Source organism: Nuphar pumila, chromosome 13 (genome assembly GCF_984573655.1).
Source record: "Nuphar pumila chromosome 13, dmNupPumi1.hap1.1, whole genome shotgun sequence".
Lineage (NCBI taxonomy): Eukaryota > Viridiplantae > Streptophyta > Magnoliopsida > Nymphaeales > Nymphaeaceae > Nuphar > Nuphar pumila.
In genome coordinates this window covers 83,944,024-83,953,629 of record NC_143261.1, presented here as the reverse complement: position 1 = coordinate 83,953,629, position 9,606 = coordinate 83,944,024, and the positions used below count along the sequence as shown (strand labels likewise).

Sequence of the window (9,606 nt, the reverse complement as noted above, 5' to 3'; positions counted from 1 at the left end):
TGAGGATTATTTTTGTAAAATTAGGGTAAAAAACATTGGCCCCCCAAATGAAAATTTCTCCATGTGCACATATGATGACATTCGTATGCTTAGGTACAGTGTCCCTTGGTAACGTACATTAGTATCCGAACCAGACCCAAGTTCACGGCAAGGTCGGTGGGACCACTCATTATGTCAAGCCCACATGGTTGGTGGACCCCATGTCAGTTGTGACCCAGTCTGAGAACCCACATCTCAGCCACATAAGGATGTAGCCAAGGTATTTCTGATTGCCGGAGGTCAGATCATACACTCACTTTTGCAGCTTTAACTTAGGTTTCCTATGGGACCAATGTGGTTGTCTGATTGAGAGCAAGAGATGTGGCTGGTGAGGACCAGTGGACCTATCAGTTTTTGAGGGGGAGGAGTAAATGAAATTCTCTCAAAATGTGGAACAGTGTTTTTCCAATGATAATGGGGATTCAATACCCATAACAGCCTCACAAATATAGCAGATTATTACTCAACAAAACAAGCTATCATAACGTCCATTTTATTTTAGTGTGCATAAAGATGGTCGACCCACTTGGACCTTGGCAAAGTTAGGACACTGCTGGCCCAAATCCAGATCCATAATGGGGAACCTAGTTCCTCTATCCCAATTCGATCCATCGCCATCTTTGATTTCCTGAATCTCAAGTGGTTGATACCCAAAAGGCTTCTATGTAGAGACTCTCTCACACACACTCAGACACATGCACGTGAGCACATACACACAGACACAGTTGTCATAGGATCAGGTGCGACACAAAAAAGAACGTGAGGCTACACTGTTAGGACAGGTGTTGCCTCAGCAGCACATCTTTCGTGCAATGTGATTGCATGTGAGCAGAGAGAGAGAGATGAACCCATGATCATTCACGTGACTGTGAGGTCTAGACTTATAGGCATTGAATAGATCAGATATTTTGTGTACATTGCTGGGCGTTTGATCTCCGGTCTGCGCTTGTCCGCGGGAAGCACCAAAGCGTGGGCCCCACGCGTGTCTGTGCCCTCACGCAAACGCAGGTTGGTGTGTTCAGCGGACGGTTATTTGATGTTCGCCATTGTTCCGTCCTCTACCGCAAGACGGAACAGCGGAGAACGAACACTCTAGGACCAAAAAATAAAAATACAAAAACAATTTTGGGGTGCGTGAGCAGGGCAGGACAGGACAGGACAGGACAGGACAGGACAGGACAGGACAGGACAGTGCATCCTGTCTTATTTGGGGACATGCATGAACGTTTTAGAGCATCTTATCCACGTGCGTCTGCGATTCAAACGCACTCTTAGCATAAAAATTCATAACCAACGGGAGCTCTGCTTGTCTAGTAGGTGCAGTTAGTGCAAGTCACCTTATTTTGAGACGTTGCAAGTTCAAAACCCAATGCTACCATTGTATAACTGGTGGGGGGTCTGCTTAACCCCAGCTTGCCGATAAAAAAACATAAAAATATATAGTTTGTAAATTAATTGCACCCAAACAAGGGCATGGTGGTAGTGGTAGTGGGTGCTGGTAAACTTAATGTGTAATTGCAGTTTTTTAATTATCATTATTGTTCGGTGCGTTTGAAATGCAGGACGAAACAGTTCTCCTGACAAGTTGTCATGTGTTTGACAGGCATAGCCTGGGGACAAAAGGGTCCTCAGTAGGCCATTTTGTCTTCAAATTTCTTAGATGAGATAGAATAAGCTTTTAATGAAGCAAAAACACGAAATAGGATGTTACCGGAGCCCCATTTGGATTGCACATAATCCAACCCGAACTTACATAGAGGGCGTTTGATTTCAAGCGTACAATCATCTGTCAGAACGGTTGCGTCGTGCAATTGTGGGCCCGACATCTCGCATCAAATGCAGGACTCTTGCGTCCCGCTCAAAATGGAACACAAGAGTGCCTTGTGTTCCATTTTGGTCGGGACACAAAAGTCTGAACCTTCCAACCCCAGACTCTTGCGTCTCGGCCAACTGCATTCAAAGGGGGACTCATCCTGGACGAGTGCGCCCTTGATGCAAATGTCTCTTGTGGATCGAGTCCAATAAACTGTCACCTCATCTCCATTTTAAAATGGAGTGTGATCTATGTTCCTTGAACTGTGTTTTTTTTTTACAAAGAAAGCTGACGGGGTCAGAACCCATCAGTTATACAACTCATACCAATGGGTTTTGAACTTGCAACGTCCCATTACAAAGTGACGTGCACTATCTGCTCCTAACAAACAAGGGATCCCTGTTGGTCTTTCAATGAGTAGGTTTTGTCTAGATGTGATTTAACCCCAAAAGTGAAGGAGCTTCCATATTCACAAGCCCCTGTTATTCCGGGCTGGCAAAATTTTTTGTATGATTAAACATTTTAAATGTGATGGCCATCTGGGTTGGCAACTTTTCTTTGAGAAATTAACAAAAAAAACCACCAAACTTATTAGTTATTCACAAAACCTGTCAAAATTTAGCTTATTACGTTTAACTGCTTATGTTCATAATTTTATGTTTCAAAAGCACTTTCTAAAGTGATTAAAATGATCTCATTGTTGGTTTGTTTAACAAAGAGTTTTCCTTGCTTTGGGCTAGGGTTCCTCCTCAACATTAGAAAAAAGACCAATATTTATTTGAAAATTTATTTAGGTAAAAGTCTTTCTTTTGAGGAAAATTCAGAAATTTGAGTGAATTATTTAGGTAAATGTGAAAAATGTAACCATCCAAATGTGTAAAGGTTTTCTACAAATAGCTAACAAGTTTAGCAGCTGTCTGCAATTTGCTATTACTTTAAAGAGATTATGATCCATCATTACCACCTTTATTATCATTAATATAAATTCAACAACAAAACAATCTCTCTCTCATTTTGCAAGTTAATACCTGGAGAGAATATGCTAACCCCTTGGTCCCAAGTTCGATGCTCACTGAGTGTTCAGGTATCTTTAACTGGTGGACTCTTTGAGGACTTGGGTGTGGGTGACCCCATTGGAGTTTACCTCTCAAAGGAGGTTTTCTGCTAGAGTTTCGCATCAGCCAAAAAAAAAAAAAAGAAGAAGAAAAGAACCAACGATGGCTCAGCTTGTTTGGTAGAGCAGCCTGTGCACGTCACCTTGTGTTGGACTTTGCAGGTTCAAACCCCAATGGTAGAGTTGTATAATAATTGGTAAGGTCTGCCTAACCCCAGCTTACCTTTTCACAAAAAAAAAGAAAAAGAAACTAGTCATTGGGCTGGTGGAGGAAAACTTTTGGTCTGTGATTACCTGCCTGATGGCAGAGGAGTTAAGAGAAAAGCACAAGGAAAAGCATTAATGATGTGTCCTTTGAAAATTAGAGTTTTGGGCCTTTTGGCACACAGTGGGCCTAAAGTCATAGGCATCAGTGTGAAGGGCAAAATGATTAAGTCCACATCAAGCAAGGAGAAAAGAGTGGGGGGTGGGGGGGACAACAAAGAGAGAGGAAACAGGAAACCATGTCTAGGTTCGCTTCATTTCACTTCCCCAAGTGCAGACGCTCACGAATGAAAGCCAATTACTTTTTTAACCGCCAGATTCAAAATTTCAAGTTCTCCCTCACTGTAATTAGTTCTGCTATTTAAATAAACCCTTCTGTGTTTTTTTCTAATTGCATTCGCTAGTTTCTATCTTGAAGAGAGAGAGAGAGAGAGACCATCTTGTGTAAAGCCAACAAAAGCAAGAGGCTTTCTTTTCTTCTGCATGTGATTGTGTGCTGAGTCTTTGTAAACTAAATGGATCAGAATGGTTTGATAAGGGTGTCGACTTGGGGAGTTAATGGCTCCTATTTTGCCATGGCAGAAATGGGTTTTCGGGTGAGTTATTGTTTTGCTGTTTCTTGTGTATTATCATGTGGGTTCATCCATTCAGAGGGCCCAAATTCATGTAGGACTATGTCCTCTTTTCGTTTTGGGATTTTGAGCTATTTGTTTTTATTTTCCTTTTTCTTGTTTTTTGTTGAAGTTTGAATTGGGTGTCAAAAGTTTGGATCTGAGTCTGTTCTGGTATTATAGGAAGTTGGTTTTTTCCCTTTTCCTTTTCCTTTTTTTTTGGTTTCTTTTGTTTCTGTTGGACAGCAGAGTTGATGATTTTGTTGGGAAGTTGTTCCTTCTCTTTTTTGGGCTTTTAGGTTTTGAATGGATTTTATGGTCTTCATTTTTGCCCTTTTATGTCTCAGAATTAAGAGCTTGAAGGTAGGGAACTGAAATATCATCACCCTAATAGATAGGATTTTTGGATTGGATTGATCTCCTGTGTGATTAAATTGGGTGCTAAGAAGCTTGGGAAGTTGGTTTTACTTCAAAACTTGATCTTATCAGTTGAGTGGATTCTGAAGTTGGATTTGTTTCTAATGCTCATCTAGGGAGGTTGAGCTTTGTCTCAGTTGAGTTCCACTGATTTTTCTGGACTGTAAGTTTTGGAATTATGCTTTAGATTCTGTAGCCATCTTAAAAGGTTTTTGGTCTCATGAAACCCATCGAATCTCCTACTGTTGGATTAATGCTGGTTTCTCTTTCCTTGTGTTACTGTTCAGAATTTTCTGGTTATAACTATTGGCCCCGGTTTGGCTTATTGGTTTTCTTGCTTGTCCAAAAATGGGAGCTTGAGATTAAGAAACTGGAAAAAAATGATGGATAATTGATTCCCTATGGAATTGATATGGATTCTTTAGAAGTTTGGATGCATTTTTGCTTCTTATCTTCTTGGTTTGATAGTTTAGATTTTTTCTCTTATTAGAATGTGGGATTCTCTTTGACCATAGGAACTTAATTTTCAATGTGTATGAACGTTTTGTGTTTTTCTTGCCCATGGTGAACCTAGGAATTTGGACCTTCTTTACTTTTTAGCGTTTTGATAGTTATTCTGTAGTTGGATATTTCAGTTTTTGTTGGTTTAGTTTTTCATGTTTTTGAGCCTAATAGCGTTTTACCTGTTTTCACTTTATTAATATAGGTGAATGAAATGTCATTCTGAAAATATTGTGGGATATCAGGAATGCCATTTTTTGAGTTCCTTTTGTTTGTCATGATGGGATTAAGCAAGAAGACTGCATCATGAAAGCGAGTTGTTATCACAAGTTCAAATTGTTGAGATGTAGGTATTGATCCTGCTGCTAAACTGAGGTACCCATGAAATATATCTGATACTGTATAGATTGGAAGAATCATAATCTTCACCGTTTCAAATTTACTTGGTTTAGAAGTTTGTCATTGCTCTTATGATTTTACTTTGCTTCCACTGGAATAAAAACGGAAATGAAATTTTGGGGTTTTATTTTGCAGGTTTTTGGATTTCTAGGGCTTAAAACTTCTGATGGAAAGGGAAGATTTATGCGTGCATTTCTTTCCTCCCGCTTGAAATTTTCTTATTGATGCAATGTTAACATTAGGGCAGGGTCTTGTAGTGACTTCTGTCCTGTTGTCTGTTTCCGTTGCCCGTGGGGAGTTTTCCCATTGCAATTGCTATGATGATAGCCTCTGGGGGATTGATAGCATTTTGCAATGCCAGAAAGTGAGTGATTTTTTCATAGCCTTGGCATATTTCTCAATCCCTCTTGAGCTTCTGTACTTCATAAGTTGTTCAAACATTATCCCGTTTAAATGGGTGATTCTTCAGTTTGGAGCATTTATAGTTCTCTGTGGGTTGACACACCTTCTGACTGTATGGACTTATACCCCGCACTCTTTCCATCTCATGCTGTTTCTTACCATTTTCAAACTGCTTACTGCTCTGGTGTCCTGTGCAACTGCCATTACCCTGGTTACCCTTATTCCTCAACTACTAAGAGTGAAGGTTCGCGAAGTTTTTCTGAAGCAGAAAACTCGGGAGCTTGACAGGGAGGTGGGGGTGATGAAGAAACAGGAAGAAACGAGTTGGCATGTCCGGATGCTTACACAAGAAATCAGGAAATCACTCGATCGTCATACAATTTTGCACACTACTCTTGTTGAGCTCTCAAAGACTTTAGTACTTCAAAATTGTGCAGTTTGGATGCCAAATGCCCAAAAAACTGAAATAAATTTGATGTATGAGTTCAAAAACCGGAATTTAAAAATTTCTATCCCAATTAACGACCCAGATATTGGATATATATGGGAAACAAAAGGGGCAAAGATCTTGACACCAGATTCAGCACTTGCATCAGCAAGCAGTTGTGGCTTGGTGGCTGAGGGAGGCGTTGCTGCCATCAGGATGCCAATGTTGAAAGTTTCGAACTTCAAGGGTGGAACCCCTGAACTGATCGAGGCTTGTTATGCTATTCTTGTTCTGGTTCTTCCAGGTGAAAATTCACAAGTTTGGAGTGACCAAGAGTTGGAGATTGTGGAGGTTGTTGCCGATCAGGTAGCTGTTGCTCTCTCTCATGCTGCAGTTTTGGAGGAATCACAGTTGATGAGAGAGGAGCTAGAGGCACAAAATCAAGCACTGCAATTGGCAAGAAGAAATGCTATGATGGCCAGCCAAGCAAGGGTTTCATTTCAGAAGGTGATGAGTCATGGTATGAGGACACCTATGTACACCATCTCTGGCTTGCTGTCAGTGATTCAGTTTGACAATCTAGATTCTAATCAGAGATTGATTGTAGATATGATGGCAAAGACAGGTAGCGTCCTTTCAAAGTTGATCAATGATGTGATGGAGATTTCAACTGCTGATCATGGTGGGCTGTCTCTGGAGCTGCACTCATTTCAGCTGCATACCATGATCAAGGAAGTGACAGCCTTGGCAAAGTGTCTGTGTACTTGCAGGGGGTTTGGTTTTGAATTTGAGGTTGGAAGATCTGTGCCAGATCAGGTGATTGGTGATGAAAAACGAATTTTTCAGGTGATATTGCATATGGTTGGAAACATGTTAAGTTGTGGCCATGGAGAGGGCTTGATTTTGTTTCGTGCTTCTGTTGATGATGAGAGTGAGGTGAACCAAGAACCAAGGTGGTCACCATGGAAGTCAGAGTCACTCTCCAATGGTTATGTGTATGTGAAATTCGAATTTATGAATAAGAGCAGCATAAGCAATGAATCATCATCTGAATCAAGCCGGTTGACAAGGAACATCAGTGGAGAAGGTCCACGCGAGGGGCTTGGGTTCACAATGTGTAAAAAGCTTGTTCAGGTATGAGCTGCATCATCACCCATGGCACTTTGCCTTTCTTTCTTTTTGCTTTTCTTTTCTCTTTTTTTTTTCTTTGGTTAAGATACAAAATTCACAGTTTTTTCTGGGTTGTTACTGATCAGTCCGAATTCCTGATATATCATGTTAATGCCACAAATTACTGTTTAGAATGTGAGTTTGAGGTTTTTAATTGTACTGATCATCATATGTTTGCTTGATTTAGCATTAACCTCAAGCATTTTACTCGACTTCAGATTCTTTTGGCAATTTGGCATTTGAATACAGGGAGTTCTATGAAAATAGATGGTTTAAGTGTCCTTCCTCAGAAGGAGACAACAAAGAAAAAAGGAAAACCAACTTGGAATATCTTGTCTACATAGGAACCTTTCTCTTAATGTTAGCAACTATCAGTATAACTCATTTATCACTAGGGATGGTATTTTGTTTCCATTGTTGCCTCTAGGACTATGAATTCTACTGCTTACTGTCATAATATACATGAATGCCACCAGCTTAACATGATTTTCATGGTTTGACATGTCTATGCTTGTTACATTGACATACGTAGCTAATTGGTAGCATTTTCAGTGTCATAAAATCTGCAATTCCTTTCATTTTGTGTGTGTATGTGTGTGATGGAACAGTGATCAAAAGGCATCCTTGGGCCTTCTTCCTTGATGCCTTGTTGACATGTGTCCCCCTCAATTTAGTTGCTTGATTTAGCATGTCATTGATTATTACTGTGAAGACAATTGGCTTGATAGCAGCATTTTCTGCAATCAAAAAGTTGCAATTTTCTGTTTACCGTGTGATCATGACCACCTATGCCATCCTTAAACCTTCTCTCTTACAGACACAAAAATTATCCTAATCTAAGAAATAGCTGGAATTATTGCTCTCTCTTGTATCTTTATCATTTGGTGGTGGTCTTATTCCAATAGGTTTTTTGTTTGTGGTTCAGACTTTGGAACAATCATTTGTGTACATTGATGCATTGGCATTCAGCATGAACAAGTGGATCCAACGCGTTATTACAAGATACTGTGTCATAATATTTCATTTGCAATTGTTGGATTACAAGATGAAGATGGTACTAAAATTCAGTCTTGTAGCCTGAGGTCAAAAATAAACAATTTTATTTGTATGATTAACTCTCAGTATGTATCTCCATATTTATTCCGTTATGCTTGTTCTGTCATGCAGAGAATGCATGGAAACATATGGGTAGTTTCAGATAAAAGAGGCCCAGCAGAGAGCATGACTCTGATGCTGAAGCTACGACTGCAGCAATCAACACTGATAACACGTGAGCCTGGATCCTCTGAGCATCTTAGTCATTCCGTCCTTAAAGGACTCAATGTTCTGGTTGCCGATGGAGATGGTGCCAACCGTGCAGCCACACGCAAGATGTTGGAGAAATTGGGCTGCCGAGTTTCGGTTGTGGCATCTGGTTTCGACTGTCTCAATGCTCTTGGTTGTCTTAGCAACCCTTGGGACCCCTTCCGGGTGGTGATCTTGGACATCTTCCTGCCAGGAATGGATGGTTTTGAGGTTACTCTGAGAGTCAGGAAAACCAGTGGTATGTGGCCATTGATGGTTGCCCTGACTGCGAGTTCTGATGATCACATACAGGAGAAGTGTCTGCAGGTTGGGATAAATGGGGTTATAAGGAAGCCAGTCTTGTTGGATGCCATGGGTGATGAGCTCACTAGAATCATCCACCACGGGAGTCCAATTGTTTGAGAGGACGGCTTGTTTTCCGTTTTGCAGTGAGAGCAAAAATTCTAGCAGCTAACCCAATGGCTTTACTGGTTTAAGCCACTGATTCTTTTCTCTGAAAACTTTTGAGGCGAAAAGCAAGTAACGTCGGGTTGCTGGTTTCCATGTTAGCCAGGTACCTTCAATCTCCGAATGAAGGTGAGAGAGATGGAGAGGAGAAGTTCTTAATCATTCAAAGACCAATCAATTAGAAGCTGTTGGATCAATGAATCTAACATAAGCATGTTATATGATCTTTGCTCTGAGAGGAGCAAATACCCTTAAAGAGGGTTATATTGGTTCACTTCTATTTTACCCCCGTCTCCAGTAGAAACTGATAGTTGTGTGCGTTATCTGATTAATGTACAGACGTATGTTGCATTGTTCATTTACACATTAGATTATCTTTTCAGATGAAAAAATATAATTAATTTCAATAGTGAAATTTTGGTGCATTATGAACTGCTGATTTCTAAAATTCTCAAAAACTCTACTTACACAATGCAAGCAGACTGTGGAAACCATGCAGAACACATTTACAGGACTTGATCCACAAAAAGATGATGACAATATTGAGGATGGTTTCTACCAAGTATTGTACTGTCCAAGGTGGCTAATATTAGCTTCATATGTTGGACATAATGAGTCTCGTCCAACCCACAGGGTGACCCGGTTTGACAGCCATTAGTGGGTGGGAGTTATGACCACATTCACGTAACTGCCTATT

The 9,606-nt window shown here is 40.4% G+C and overlaps 1 protein-coding gene across 4 annotated transcripts; it reads left to right on the top strand.

Moving 5' to 3' along the window:
• Positions 1 to 3,423: 3,423 nt before the first annotated feature.
• LOC149818929 (ethylene receptor 2-like) lies at positions 3,424 to 9,324 on the top strand. Of its 4 annotated transcripts, XM_089984048.1 has the most exons (5): positions 3,669 to 3,826; positions 4,965 to 5,134; positions 5,294 to 5,522; positions 5,628 to 7,121; positions 8,325 to 9,324. In XM_089984048.1, the coding sequence occupies exons 3-5, from the start codon at positions 5,388 to 5,390 to the stop codon at positions 8,862 to 8,864; spliced, it is 2,169 nt and encodes a 722-aa protein (XP_089840174.1). In that variant the 5' UTR covers positions 3,669 to 3,826; positions 4,965 to 5,134; positions 5,294 to 5,387; the 3' UTR covers positions 8,865 to 9,324. The 4 variants fall into 4 exon arrangements, with proteins under 4 accessions (XP_089840171.1, XP_089840174.1, XP_089840172.1 ...); XM_089984045.1 differs by having other exon boundaries at positions 3,424 to 3,826; positions 5,294 to 7,121; XM_089984046.1 differs by having other exon boundaries at positions 4,965 to 5,105; positions 5,294 to 7,121.
• The last annotated feature ends 282 nt before the right edge of the window (positions 9,325 to 9,606 follow it).

Bases quoted from the DNA above. Each gene is read 5' to 3' on its own strand.
- LOC149818929 (XM_089984045.1), top strand. From the start codon at position 5,388: ATGTTAACATTAGGGCAGGGTCTTGTAGTGACTTCTGTCCTGTTGTCT. The intron at 7,122-8,324 runs GTATGAGCTGCA...TCTGTCATGCAG, and splicing joins TGTGTAAAAAGCTTGTTCAG to AGAATGCATGGAAACATATG.